The following is a 15,659-nucleotide window of genomic DNA, read 5'->3' on the forward strand; positions in this document are numbered from 1 at the left end:
ATGAATCCTTACTCCCTACAAAGTCCAGACTCCTTATCTCCAAAGCCTTGAACACCTGGCAGTGCCCACGGGTGTCTTTTTAGCTTCCTCTTCGGCCACTCCTTCCCCGCAGCTTCCCTGGCTCCCTACATTCCAGCCATCCCTCAAACACGTCATATACTCCACCCTTCCATGCCTTTATTCATGCTTTTCCTCTGCCTGAAACGGCCTAGCCTCTGTCAAAATCAGTTTTAAGATCTGAAGATTCAGCTTAACTGATACCTTCCCTAAGAAATTCCTAAGCACTCCTTCCAGAGCCCGCATTCTCCCTTGTGTGGCGCCGCGGTGTGACCTGCCTCCGTTCCAGCACTCGTCACCGTCCGTCTTCTGATACTGGACCCGAAGGCAGGTTCCCTGGGTTCAAACTCCAGCTCTGCCACTTAAGAGCTGCATGGATTGGGGAACTTCTCTCTCTCTCAGGCTTGGTTTCCACATCTGTAAAAATGAGATACTTAAGATCTACTTCACAGAACTAGGAAGTAAGAAAATATATGTGAAAATACTTTGTAAACCATAGAGAATATACCATTTTTACATTTACATATTTAAACATGTTGCACTGGAAAAACTCAGTTCTTCCCTGCTAGGTCTTTCTTCCCTGCCTGTCTTTTTTACCTACACATGCCGTACTTCACTTCTGATACTTCTGGTCACCAAATACTCGAAGGCTTTTCCTCACACCAAGCAATTCTCTGCGACACCAGCTGGGTGTTTTGCAATTTGATTCAATTCTGACACTACCTGGAGATAGTGTCAGATCCCACAAGTTAAGGGCTCAGTCCCACAAGACTGCCACACACACACACACACACACACACACACACACACACACACTCTCCTCGGATGCCAGCCACAAGACAGGGATGCTACCTGTGCTTCTGACCGACTGGCTATAGATCGGAGGTTACGATGACCTCCTCCTCAGGTTCAATTAATTTGCTAGAGCAGCTCACAGAACTCAGAAAAACATTTTACTTGCTCTTACCGGTTTATTATAAAAGGTTATGATAAAGGATACAGTTGAACATCCAGATAGAAGAGACGCATAGGGCAAGGTATTTGGGAAGTGGCGAGGAGCTTTCATGCCCTCTCAGAGCCCATCACTCTCCCAGCACCTCTACGTTCACCAACCCAGAAGCTCCCTGAACCTCATACTTAGGGGGTTTTTATGGAGAATTCATCACATCATATAGGCATGATCAATCATTAACTCCATTTTCAGCCCTTCTGCCTTCTCAAGAGGATGGGGGGGGGGTGCTGAAAATTCCAAGTTTCTAATCATGGCTTGGACTTTGTGGTGCTAAGTCCTCATCCAGGAACCCACCCAGGGTCACCTCATTGGAACAAAAGACATTTCAATCACCCAGGAAATTCCAAGGGTTCAGGAGCTCTGTGCCAGGAACCAGGGGCAGAGACCAATATATATTTTCTATTTCTCTCACACATGTAAAAGGTGAAAAGTTTCTGTTCCATTAGAAGGTAAGCTCCCAAAGAACAGGACTTTTTAAGGAAGCATTTTATTTTAAAATAATATTTACAAAAGAGTTGCAAAGATATAGAGGATTCCCATATATGCTTCACCCAACATCCCCTACTGTTAACATCTTAAATAACCATGGTATACTTATCAAAACTAAGAAATTAGCACCGGTATAATACTATTAGCTAAAATACAGACTTTATTCAGATTTTATCAGTTTTTCCACTGTCTTGTTCTGTTCCAGGATCCAGTCCAGAATCCCATATTGCATTTAGTTGTCAGTCTCCTGCAATCTGTGACACGTTTCTCAGTCTTTCCTTGTTTTTTCATGACTTTGACATTTTTGAAGTGCACTAGTTAGGTATTTTGTAGAAGTTAAAAAAAAAAACCTCAATTTGTATTTGTATGGTACTTTCTCATGACGAGACTGAGGTTATAGGTTTTTTAAAATACCGCAGGTGACACTCTCCTCATTGCATATCAGGGAGCACATGGTATCAACAGGACTTATTACTGTATTGGTGATAAAAGAGGAATTTTTGACTGTTTGGTTCATATCCAGCACCTAAAACAGCCTGGCATATGGTAGTACTCAACTGTGGTATTCAAATGAATTCTCTTTTCACTATTACATGTCTTGCCTTCCACTAAATTGTAAAATCCTAAATGGCAAAGACCACACCTTATTTGTCTTTGTAGGTTCCTAATGCCCAGTAGACTTGTCTTCAGTGGGTGTTCAGTAAACATTTAGGGATTGAATTGAAAGGTAAATTGGAATCTGGTTGTATCTTCAGGCAAAATCAAGCTTGAAAGTCATTAAGGAACCAGCGACTTATTTTAAGCAGCTCAGTTAAATAGTTTAATATTCATTAAATGTCTATTATGTGCTGATATTCTAAGGGCTGGAGTCCCTATAGTATTTTATCAGTAACTGGAAGGGGACAGGGGGGTAGGAAGGAGAACTGATAGATGCAGGCAGAGAGAGGGCTTTAGCTTTGAGCCGGCATGATGGAGATTTGGTGATATATTATTCTGAGGAGAGATCAGAGAAGGAAGTTTGGGGTATAAGATAATTAATTTGGCTTTTAACGTGTTGAATTTTTCTTGTGGGAAAACCCTATGGTTTTTTGGAGCTCTCTGGGAGGTAGCTATAAATGCTGGGCAGAGGACAGGGCAGGCCTAGAGATTTAAATTTGAAGCCATTTCTATTCTATTGCTACCTGGAGCCCAGGAAGGGGATAAGATGAGCAGAGCTTGAGTAGTGAGAAAGAAGAGGACGTCAGACTCTTGAGGAAATTCTGCCCTTAAAAGTAAGAAGGGGAGAAAGTGAAGAGGATAGAGAAAGGACATTAGGACACTATCCGGAAGAGATCGCAAGAACTGGGTAGTTGACGATACTAAGTAAGAAGCGAGGGAGGGAAGTTCTTTATTTAGGAGACACCAGATGTTTGGAAAGAATTAGGGAATGAGTGGGAAATAAAACGTTGGAGTGATTAAACATCTATTTCGCTTTCCTTTGAGAAGCTAAACTAAATGAAAGGAAGAAAAAAAAGAGGGCTGTGCCCGCAAACAACAGAATGCTGGAAAAAGGTCTTATTTTAGTTCTGCCAGTAATCCCTGACATCTGTGGTCCCGCATAAAGCACTCACCTGCTCAAGCCATTAACCTTCCCTGTAACGTTAACTGGAATAAATAATATCTCATCTAACAGTTTCACAAGACTTGTGTTCAGAAGCCTGCATCCCCACCAGACTGCCGTAAGCTCCTTGAGGGCAGCGCCATACATAACTTTTATTGAAATTCTCGGGGCTTCCTAGAGCCATGACAATAACCATTGGAAAATGCTTGCGGGATGAAGTGTACAAGTGTAGAGCTTGTTATTGCGCTAAGGCGTACAAGCGCTAAGGCGTACTGAGACCTTCCTGTTCGCTTATCACTGCGCAATGCGCCTAACCGCCCATCACTAGCATTCTCCACAACCCTGAGGTAGGTACTTTAATTACCTCCACTTTACACAGGAGTAAATGGTAACGGACCCAAAGTCCCCAACCAGTGGGTCTTGGAGACGGGATAACTTTTTTCACACAAAACCCATAGATTGACAGAGCACTCTCCATGCTCCGTCAAGTGAAAGAAGCCAGAACCAATAACTCATCTCAAAGGCTAAGACATCCGTAAAAGGAAGAAAAGGGAACGGTTCTCGACCCCGTGCGGTCCCCCTGCCCCCAGGCCGGAGCCGCAGTGCGCCTGCGCGCAGCCTGACTTCCGCCAGGCCTCGGCGGGTTTAGTTCGGGACTGGGTGGCGCGCATGGTGATGACGAAAGCGGAAGTACTGTGGCTGGAGGCCGGACGAGAGCCCGGAGGGGCTCGGGGTTGCGGAAGTTTTGTGAAGGGGGGGGGGGGGGGTCCGCCGGCTGTTGGAGCGCAGTGTTGTTTTGGAACAAGTTCCGGAGAGGAGGCCGCCGCTTGAGGTCCAAGAGCCACCGGCCTGCGCACGTTTGGGGCAGCTCCGGGCTCGGCTCGACGTTGCCACTGTAGGTTTCCTCTGCCCCCGTTCCTCCTCGAGGAACCGCCTCGTATCTCCGCCATGGCATCCACCTCGACCAACCTCCAGGTATCGCCATCCTCCCGCCCCCTGGAGAGCCCAAGCCAAGGGGAGGCGCTGGGCGTGGGGTGGGAAGTGGGGGGCGGGGAAGAGGGAGGAAGCGGCGGCGCGCCGGCCCAGAGGCAGGTGGGAGAGTCGGACGCATTCCGCCTGCTTCCGGGGTTTCCCAAGCCCACTGGCTTTGTGGGACTTTTGACTTTTGTTGAGGCTTTTGTTTTTGTTTTTTCCTTTTCATACCAGCCGAGTTTGAACCGAGCTGGGCAGAGCTTTGAACAGAGGCACGAACGCTGCAGTCAGTGTAAGGGAGAGAGGAAGGAACATGGTGTATCCAGTGCATTACTCTGGACCAGTTGAAAATAGGGTGGTTCGAGTTCTCTCCTAGTTCCTCAAGCTGGTGTAGCAAAGCCTTTCTTTTCGAGCTGTCAGGTGAATAGAAACGTGAGCACAGTCTCAGAATCTGAGGAATCCGTGAATTCATTGAGCTATACGTTCAGGTGCACGCTAATGGCTCCCAAAATATAGTATATAAATAAGATCATGGAGTTTTCTTAAACTCCTTTGTGACTTCACTTTCCCACCCCTACCGCAGTGAGTTCAGTGTTTTGTTCATAAAGCATGTAATCCTGATACTTTAGACTTAATTGTTAGACCTCTGTGGAATGGAATTCATTGAGATGAGAAATGTTTGAAACAGTGGCTCCCATCCCTAGAATGGACCTGGGGCTTCAGTGGAGTTTAGAATGTGACTTAACCTCGAGAGCTCCAGTGCACTAGTCAAGTTTGGGACAAAAGAGTAGCGTGAATCCCTATATTGAATCTTTGTCTTGATCTTGCAGTTGAAAAGGCTTTTGTTGAGTGCCTGGTACAGGCACCTGGGATAATTAATAGAGGATCTACTTAGCCCAGGATAATTGATCCTGAAGAAAAATCACTGAAAGTAGACTGATTCAAATCGAGATCAAATTTTCACCAAAAAGGAGGTGGGGCACTTGCTTGGGACTTTTATCGTGAAAATCGACCCAAAAGATTATGGAAATAAATGTTTTATGTCTTTCACAAAATATAATTGCAACGTGACTTATTTCTTAGAATAAAGAATAAGTCATGTGTTGATTTATGTGTATTTTTTCCAACAAGATTTCATAAAACTAAGATGCAACAATCTTCACTTAACATTAGTGTTTTTGTAGCCCCATTCAGAAGGGGTCTTTTTGGTAAATGTACTTGGAAAAAGTATTGGTCATTTGATAAAACTGTTGTTCCTTTGAGGATCAAAGGTGATTTCTTTTGAAGTGCCTATCTTGTCTTCATCCTTGTTGGTTTGTCAGTTAACTGCATAGTTTTATTCCACCATCTTTTAAAAACGTTTTTATTGAAGTTTTATTGATTTACAGTATTATATTAGTTTCAGGTGTACAGCATAGTGATTCAGTATTTCTACAGATTATACTCCATTAAAAGTTAATACAAGATAATGGCTGTAATTTCCTGTTCTGTACAGTATATCCTTGTTGCTCATCTGTTTTATGCATAGTACACCAGCTTTTCATTTGTCAAGAGTTTGCATGTGATTTGGGCATTCTACAATATAATTTTCATCTATTTACTGATTTTTAAATTTTGCAACATTTGCAGTTTCCTTCTGTAATCCTTTGCATCATGTTTGAATTGGATTGTGTATGTTCTTCAGTGAATCAGCTCGAGATTGACCCATATTAAAGGCATAATTGATAGTGTTAAACAGAGGGAGAGATAATGAGTTATACTTTTATCAGTGGTTGGGTCACAGGTGTGCTTTCTCATTCAAGCTTTTCCACCTTCTAATGTAGGAAATTTGGAGGAAGAATATTCAACTAACGAATAACTTTCCCACTGAACAAGGCAAAATCCCCATAGCCAGATGCTTATAATCAAATGGAGGAATGCAGATAATTAAAAATCAAAATAAAATAATGCAGTAATGCTCTAATAGAATTAAAGGTTAGTGTGGGAGGGCAGAAAGGAAGGGCTTGTGTAACTCTTCAAGGATAAATGAGAAATGTTCCACAGAGAAGATGATGTGAGCTTAGATAAGAGTGAAAGGTACTGACACTAATTGTCTGCCTGGTGTTTGATGTGATCTCATTTAGTCCTCAAAACAACTCTTCAAGGTATTACTTTAGTTTCACAGTATAAGAAACCAAAGCTTATTAAGTTTATGATTTGCCCAGAGACATACAGTTAATTAGTATTGAAGACTTGGATTAGTTTTGAATCCAGGGCTTTCTGCTTGTAAGTTTGTGCTTTTTCACTATGAAGTCATGCCTTCTTGGACAAGAAAGTGGGATGCATTCCAAGCAGAGAAAAACAACATATGCCTCAGTCTAGAAGTGTAACAAACCTCGGAGAGGGTTGGGAGAAACTGCAAGTTCATTGTGTATAGAACTCAAAGTTTACTCAGTCCTGAATATTTACTTTTCTGAGAGTCTACTATGCCATGCATTTTGCTACATGTTGGGGAATCGTAAAAGAAATGTATCATCCTTGATTTCCAAGGGCTTATATTCTGATGTGAAAACATCAGACATATAAAGGGACTACTAGGATACTTTGTGACCTTTGGAAGGATGTACAAGAGGCAGTGGGAATTTAGAGGAAGCATAGGCTAGGCCTCCTGGGGGTGCTGGGGAGGACTTTGCAGCTGGAGGACCACAATGACTGTGCTGAGTGTTGGAGAAGCTGGAGTTTTACAGGGAGACAATGGGATAGGGTATTCCAGGTGGAGAGCACACTGTACACAAAGGTACGAAGTCTGAGCCATCCGGGTTGTCCCTGTAGTTTGGTGTGACGGGAACGGAGTGTGCCAGGTGAGAGGTCGAGCCTAGTTAAGCCACACGGCAAGGAGCAGTGTGTGCTGCACAGAGGTGATTGGTCCCCATCCTGCTGTAGATGGGGAGTCAGAGAAGGCAGTAAGCTCAAGTTTTTGTTTTAGAATGAAACCATTGTGTGTGTACAGGGCACAGGTTGACATGGGCATTACAAGAAGAGGGGGCATATTTGGGGCCAGGGTGGTCCTGAACTTCTGGGGCTTGAAATGCTTGTGGGGACAGTCAGGTAGAACTGTCCATTGAGCAGCTGGGTACGTATGTCTAGAACTTAGGCTAGGCTGGGAATAAGGATTTGGGAGTTAGCAGCATACGGTTGGTAGCAGAGGTGTGGCCGTCTTGGAAAGTTTATAGAATGAGGAAAGACAAGGACCAAGGTACAGACCCAGTAGAATATCAGCGTTTAAGGAGAGAGAAAAGGGAGCCTGAAAAAGAATTGTGACATAGCCAAGAGTAAAACCTGGAGAGGATGGTGCCTTGATGGCCAAAGGAGGCCATGTGAGGTGTCTCTTACGAGGGCTAAGTGCTCACGTAGTTACCCATAACTAGATAAGTGAGAGATCTGGCAGTCAGGGAGCAGGAAGCAGTGCCGTGGGAGGAATCAAGAAACCGAGATGAACTTCGGGTTCTCTTTGGGACTTTGCTGTGGAGGTGAAGAGGTAAGTATTGAATAAGATGGTAGCTACATGGGAACCTTAGAATTGGGGAGAGCTGGTGTGTTTCTGTTGGTGTTTTGTAGCTATGAGTCTAAGATAGGACTTGCATACATTTTTATGCTAAGGAATGCTCCCCAAAAAAGGGAAAGGTTAGGTTGGGGAGAACAGTTGAGTTGATATAATTGAGGGGACTAAATGTCTGAGGAGGAAGGTAGGAATGGGCTCCAGAGCACCAGGGAAAGAATCAGCCTTGAAAGACGGGGGCTGAGACATGTTTCCTCCTGAGATGGGTGGGTCTGGAATTTACCCAGTTTCCCAGGGTTTTCTAGCATGGACACATCATGGTCTCCTAATCTGAAAAGGACAGTCCCAGGTGTTCCCAGCCTTTGTGCCTCCATATTGATGACTGGATCCTGGCTGATCCTGAGATTCAGTCAATCTTGTGCCAGCCTCTTTGCAAGACTCCAGAATATAAAAAAGCCAGTACAACAGGCATGACTCCTGTCCTCATGGAGCTTACACTCTAGTGGGAGAGGACAGACCAAAACAAAACAAAACCCACATGCACAGAAACGCCACTGGAAGGATTTTAAACAGAAGAGTGGTGTGTTTTAAAATTGAATAAATTTGGGAATCATCAGCCTAAAGATAATCAGCTTCAATCATTGAGAACAGCTCACATAGGGAGGGAGTAAACAGAAAGAAGCCCAAGCCCTGAGGAACCCTAATGTTTCAGGGTCAGGTACAAGAAGAAGAATCAGCAAAGGAAACTGAGCAGGAGCTGTCAGAGGTGGGAGGAAAACGGGGAAAGTGGTTGCTGGGAGCTCAGCAGAGGGCAGTGTTCCAGAAGGGAAGTGATGCTGTTGTAGAATATTGTCGAGAGATCAGGATGGACACAGAGCTGGTCTTTGGATCTGGCATCACAGAGAACCTTGATATGAGCAGTTTTATTGATAAGATAAGGGACAGAAGCCCAGATTGGCAGCTGAAGGGTAAGTAGAAAAAAAGGAACTGGAAAGAGTAGAGACTGCTCTGGTGAGATTTGGGTTCTGAAGGTAGCAGAGAAACAGAACCAAGCTGAAGGGGGTTTTAGTGTCAGGGATCGCTAAAGGAGGGCTGTTTGCATGCCAGTGGTGGAAGTCCCCTTCCTTGTGGAGCTTCCCTGTATGTTAAAGGAGATGGCCAATAAGTGAGTATACAGGAGAATAATGATAAACACAGCAATGGGATAAAAGTGCAGAGTGAGGGGAGAGCTGAGATCAGGGGTGGGGTGCAGCCTTTGAAATAGGAGATTAGGGAGGGCCTCTCTGAGGACTTGGCATGTGAACTGTGCCTGAAAACGAGACCATTGTGCATCCATCTGGGGAAAGAGCAGGGAAGAGTGTTGTGGGCAGAGGGGTCCTAGTCCGCAGGCTGCCTGAGTGAAGGGGCACTAGAGGGTTTCAGGTTTCAGACAGAGCCAGGGCCCAGGTAGATCACGACCCAGCATTTGGGATTTATTGTTTGCAGTGGGAAGCCATCACAGGGTGCCCTTCACTGGTGCTGTGTGGACTTCCGTATCAAGTGTGGAAGCAGACTGACCACTTAGAGGAGGCTAGGTGGTAGGTTTGACAAATGTGATAGTGGATTGAGCTAGGGTGGTAGCGATGGAGACGGTCAGGATTATATTCTGAAAGAATAATTGGCATTCCCAAACCATGCAAGACACAGTTAATTTTGTTTCAAATGAAAAATGCTAACAGAAACAAGGGTGAAGTGGAGCATTCATCAGGGGAAAAACAGATGCATATCCTCCAATCATCATCTTTGATTAAAGGTTTAACATGTGCTGTCCAGTAAGGTAGCCACATGTGGCAATTTAAATTTAAATTTTACTTAAATAAAACTTAAAACTCTTCAGTCACATTAGCCAAAAGTTTCAAAAGCCATATTCTCCCGTATTGGACAGTGCAAATACAGATGCATCCATCATCAGAGAAAAGGCTGCTTTAAAGTGATTGGTACCATATTTGGAGCTAGATTATTAAATACTGACTGTACGAGTTTTAACAAATGTCATTTTGGTTCCTAAAAGAGGGCTGACAGCAAATGAGGGGAATGCGTAGCTGAAGAGGTGAGTGGCACAGCTATTCAAAATAGCATAAGAAGGAAATTACAGCCAGAAAAAGGAAGAACTTACTTCTGCTACGTGACTTAGCCTCTGAGCCTTCTGGATGCATTTTTATAAGACCAGGTACACCAAACCACCAGTTGACCAGGTGCTGTGACTCCGCCCTTTATATCCTGCTGAGTTTACCAAACTTGGAAATTTAGCTGGAAGTTCAGGCTATTTGAACTGTGAAACATGTACTGCTACATTTTATCAGTTCTGAGACACACCGTTTATTTTTCTTCCCTCCTGCCACAGCAGAGGGAAGGCCTGTTCCTCCCATTTATCCCACCTCTATGCAGTCCATGAGCAACTGCTTCAAAATATAATATTTTAAACATATGATTAGTTTTTGGATTATTTGAATAATTTCTTATCTTAATTGTATGCTTATTTTTAATATAGCATAACCATGATTATTTTTTTCTACTGGTTCTTATTTCTGTTGAATAGTTTTACTAACTAAATTAATCCAGGTGGAATGTTTCAGTAAACCATGCTTGTTCTTAATTTGTATGTGTGTGCATATTTTAAAATATTAAAGAGGGGCTTCCCTGGTGGCGCAGTGGTTGAGAATCTGCCTGCCAATGCAGGGGACGCGGGTTCGAGCCCTGGTCTGGGAAGATCCCACATGCCGCGGAGCAACTCGGCCCGTGAGCCACAATTACTGAGCCTGCGCATCTGGAGCCTGTGCTCCGCAACAAGAGAGGCCGCGACAGTGAGAGGCCTGCGCACCGCGATGAAGAGTGGCCCCTGCACCGCGATGAAGAGTGGCCCCCGCTTGCCACAACTAGAGAAAGCCCTCGCACAGAAACGAAGACCCAACACAGCCATACATACATACATACATACATACATAAAAAGAATGTAAGCAGACAAGAATAGCATTAAAAAAATATATATTAAAGATAGTTTTCTTAATGAAAATTTTATTTTGAGATGATTGTAGATTCACATGCAGTTGGGAGAAATAATACAGAGAGAGCCTGTGTACCCTTCACCCAGTTGTCCCCAGTGTCAGCATCTTGTAAAACTGTAGTACAGTATCACAACCCGGATGTTGACATTGATATATTCTACTGTCTTACTCAGATTTCCCCAGTCTTAAGTGTGTGTGTGTGTCTGTGCACACAGAGTTCCGTCGAGTTAATTCCTGTATCCCCTGCCGTAGTCATGACACAGAAGAGTTCTCTCCAAAAGGATCCCTCTCGTTGCCCTTTTATAACCACAGTTACTTCCCTTTCTCTTCCCCCCGCATTCCTGTCTCCTGACAATACTAAACCATTCTTCACCTCTGGTTTTGTCATTTGAGGTTATGTGAATGGAATCATGCAGTACGTAACCTTTTGGGATTGGTTCTTTTCACCTAGCTTAATTCCCTCAAGATTCATCCAAGTTGTGTATATCAGTAGTTCATTCTTTTTTGTCACTGAGTAGTACTCCCTGGTCTGGGTGTACCACGGTTTAACCATGAAGGGCATCTGGAATGTTCAAGTACAAGTATTTGTGTGAACGTAGTCTTATTTCTCTGAGATAAATGCCCAGGAGTGCAGTTGCTGATTCATGTGGTGGTTGCATGTTTAGATTTGTAAAAAAAAAAACCTGTTTCCCAGAGTGACTGTACCATTTTACATCTCAGCAATGTATAAGTGATCCAGTTCTCTGTATCCTCACCACTATTTGGCATTGTCACTATTTTTAATTTAAGCCATTCTGGTACGTGTTTAGTGATATCTCACTGTGGTTTTAATTAGCATTTCCCTAACGGCTAGTGATGTTGAACATCTTTTCATGTGCTTATTTGCCATCTGTATATCCTCTTTGGTGAAATGTCTATTTATGTCTTTAGCTTATTTTCTACTTCAGTTGTTTTTAAACTTGATTTTTGAGAGTTCTTTCTGTATTCTAAGTACTAGTCCTTTCCCAAACATGTGGTTTGCAAACATTTCTCCCACTCTTTGGCTTGTCTTTTCATCCTTTTAACAGGCTCTTTTACAGACCCAAAATTTCTAAGTTTGATGAGGTCCAATTTATCATTATTTTTTTTCCTTTGAGGTGTAATTGATATATAACGTTATATTAGTTTCAGGTGTGCAACATGGTTCGATATTTGTTTATATTGTGAGGTGATCACCACAGTACATCTGGTTAACATCTGTCACCATACATGGTTACAAAATTTTTTTCTTGTGGCAACTTTCAAAAATACGTAATAGAGTATTATTAATTATAGTCACCATGCTACACATGACATCCCCATGACTGATTTACTTTATGCTGGAAGTTTGTACCTTTGGACCCCCTTCACCCGTTTCGTCCACCCCCCACCTCTGGCAACCACCAGTCTGTCCTCTGTCTGTGAGCTCATTTCTTGTTTTTGTTTTTTGGGGTTTTTTTTTAGATTCCCCATATAAGTAAGATCATGTGGTATTTGTCTTTCTCGGTCTGACTTATTTCACTTAGCATAATGCCCTCAGGTTCCATCCATGTTTTTGCAAATGGCAAGATTTCCTTTTTTATGGCTGAATAATATTTGATATATATATTTTTTTCTTTATCCAGTCATCCATTGGTGGACACTTAGGTTGTTTCCATATCTTGGCTGTTGTAAATAATGCTGCAGTGAACATGGGGGTGCACATATCTTTTCAAGTTAATATTTTCATTTTCTTCAGATAAATACCCAGGAGTGGAATTGCTGGATCATATGGTAGTTCTGTTTTTAATTTTTTGAGGAACCTCCGTACTGTTTTCCATAGTAACTGCACCAATTTATACTTCCATCAACAGTACACTAGAGTTCCCTGTTCTCTACATCCTCACCAACACTTTTTATTTCTTATCTCTTTGATAATAGCCATTCTGATGGGTGTGAGGTGATAACGCATTGTTGTTTTGATCTGCATTTCCCTGATGATTAATGATGTTGAGCACCTTTTCATGTACCTGTTGGCCATCTGTGTGTCTTCTTTGGAAAAATGTTTATTCAGATCCACTGCCCATTTTTTGATCAAATTGTTTTGGGTTTTGCTCTTGATTTGTATGAGTATTTTATATTTTTTGATATTAACCCCTTATCAGATATATATGATTTGCAAGTATTTTCTCCCATTCAGTAGGTTACCTTTTCATTCTGTTGATTATTTCCTTTGCTGTGCAGAAGCTTTTTTGTTTGATGTAGTCACACTTATTTTTGCTTTTGTTGCCTTTGTGGCATCAAATCCAAAAAATTCTCACCAAGACCAACGTCAAGGAGCTTATCATCTATGTTTTCTTCTAGGAGTTTTATGGTTTCAGGTCTTATGTTCAAATCTTTAATCCATTTTGAGTTATTTTTGTGTATTGTATAAGATAGTATTCATTTTCATTCTTTTGCATTTGGCTGTCCAGTTTTCCCAGCATCATTTATTGAAGACTGTTCTTTCCCCATCATACGTTCTTTGCTCCTTTGTGGTAAATTAATTGAGAACATATGTGTTGGTTTATTCCTGGGCTCTTTCTTCTGTTCCATTGATCTATGTGTCTTTTTTTATGCCAATATACTGTTTTTATTTTTTCTTTTTATATATTGTGCTTTTGGTGTCAAGTCTAAGAACTCTTTGCCTAGCCCTAGATGGTGAAGATACTCTGTTTTTTCTAAGGATTTTATAGTTTTACATTTTATATTTAAGTCCGTGATCCATTTCAAGTTAATTTTTGTACAGAGTACAAGGTTTAGTTTGAGATGTTCTCCCTCTCTCTTTTTTTTGGCTTATGAATGTTCATTTGCTCTGGAACCATTTCTTTAAAAGCCTATCTTTCTGCCATTAACTTGCCTTTCTATATCTTTGTCAAAATTCAGTTGGACGTAGCTGTATGGATCTATTTCTGGTAGTTGTGTTTTTTTTTTTTTAAGTTATTTACAACTTTTGAACTTACAAAACAGAAACAGACTTAGAGAACGAACTTATGGTTGCGGGGGTGGGGGAGGGACAGTTAGGAAGTTTGGGATGACATGTCCACACTGCTCTATTTAAAATGGATCTGGGCTTCCCTGGTGGCACAGTGCTTAAGAATCCGCCTGCCAGTTCAGGGGACGCGGGTTCCAGCCCTGGTCCAGGAAGATCCCACATGCTGCGGAGCAACTAAGCCCGTGCGCCACAACTACTGAGCCTGCACTCTAGAGCCCGCGAGCCACAACTACTGAGCCCGCACGCATCACAACTACTGAAGCCCCCAAGCCTAGAGCCCGTGCTCCACAACAAGAGAAGCCACCGCAGTGAGAAGCCACCGCAGTGAGAAGCCCGCGCAACGCAACGCAGACCAGTCCCCGCTCGCCACAACTAGAGAAAGCCTGCGCGCAGCAACAAAGACCCAACGCAGCCAAAATTTAAAAAATAAAATAAGTTTTAATAAAGTAAAATAAAATGGATAACTAACCAGGACCTACTGTATAGCACAGGGAACTCTGCTCAATATTATGTAACAACCTAAATGGGAAAAGAACTTGAAAAAGAATAGATACGTGTATATGTACAACTGAATCACTTTGCTGCACACCTGAAACTAACACGGTATTGCTAATCAACTCTACTCCAATGTGAAATAAAAAGTTAAAAAAAAAATACTACAAAAGTTGCCCATTTCATTATGGAATTTCTGGAAGATGTGAAGAAGTAGAAAATGAAAAAAATTGAGTCTTATCAAAGATAAGCGTTGTGAAATTTCCTTCCCATCTTTCTTCTGTGCTTTTTAAAAGTTTATTTATTTTCTGTTTGCCGTTGTTTCAAATACTTGATCTCATGCTATATGTAAAATTGTATAATGCTTTTTAAAAACTTCCATTATTCATTTTTCCATATTATTACGAATATTGCTTAATATTATTTTAACAGTTCTACTTTTTATATTGTGTGGCATCTTTTTGCTATTTAAAATTTAAGTTTTCAAGTTTTGTTTTTGTTTTTTTAAAAGACCTCTCTGTTTTGTCTTTGCTCAGTGAACCTTTTAGTTAATTACTGAGTTAAAAGATTTCGGTATTTTTCAGACTCTTGGTATTTCATTGCCCTATTGCTTCTGAAGGGGTTTTACCCCATTTAAATTTTACGGTTGTCATATGCTTTAGACATTTGATTTTTGAGAATTTCCATAAATGCTTTTAACTTGAATTTTCATGTTCCTTGATTATTCCTTACTAGCCCTGAGCTTGACTTTTGTTGAGTGAAAAATTATGTGAGAATCTCAGTGATTGGTACTAGATAAAGAGGTGTTCAGATAGCATTTACCTGTAGAAGAAATGTAATTTGCATTTTATAAAAAATTATAATACAATGCAGTTGTGATTTAGAAAAAAAAGATTTGTTATAAGGTTGCTTTCATTTTTAAAGAAAACGTTCAACGTGATTATTTATTTCAAACTTACGCTATGCTTTGATTTTGATGGTATGGTTTTGCCTCCCTTCAAACAGAAAGCGATAGATCTTGCTAGCAAAGCAGCCCAGGAAGACAAAGCTGGGAACTACGAGGAAGCCCTTCAACTCTACCAACACGCTGTACAGTATTTTCTCCATGTAGTTAAATGTAAGGTCATCATTTGTTTTTTTATTTAAAAACACTAAAAGAAAAGATTATTCTATTTCATTTATAAAAATTGAAGTACAATGCCAGAAAATTATAAACCATCAATTTGCAAAAAAGTCCCACTAGCTTCTTAGTAGTTTTTAAGTACTCAGCCAACAAATGTGCACAGCTGTCATAGTTATTACTTTGTACACCTAAACATATTAAAATGCCATATAGTCAGTGGAAAAAAGTTTTCATTTTACTGGTTATATACCCAGATTATGTAATCTGGACCTACTCATTTTCTAAACATCTCTTTGAAAAT

The 15,659-nt window shown here is 41.5% G+C and overlaps 1 protein-coding gene across 1 annotated transcript in view; it reads left to right on the forward strand.

Moving 5' to 3' along the window:
- The first annotated feature begins 3,921 nt into the window (after positions 1-3,921).
- VPS4B (vacuolar protein sorting 4 homolog B) overlaps positions 3,922-15,659 on the forward strand; it is a 30,926-nt gene continuing 19,188 nt past the window's right edge. The window contains exons 1-2 of the mRNA XM_061169078.1: positions 3,922-4,133; positions 15,241-15,352. Coding sequence (XP_061025061.1) covers positions 4,107-4,133; positions 15,241-15,352 — 139 coding nt within the window. The 5' untranslated portion in view covers positions 3,922-4,106. The remainder of the gene's footprint in view (positions 4,134-15,240; positions 15,353-15,659) is intronic.

Source organism: Eubalaena glacialis, chromosome 15 (genome assembly GCF_028564815.1).
Source record: "Eubalaena glacialis isolate mEubGla1 chromosome 15, mEubGla1.1.hap2.+ XY, whole genome shotgun sequence".
NCBI classification, from domain to species: Eukaryota; Metazoa; Chordata; class Mammalia; order Artiodactyla; family Balaenidae; genus Eubalaena; species Eubalaena glacialis.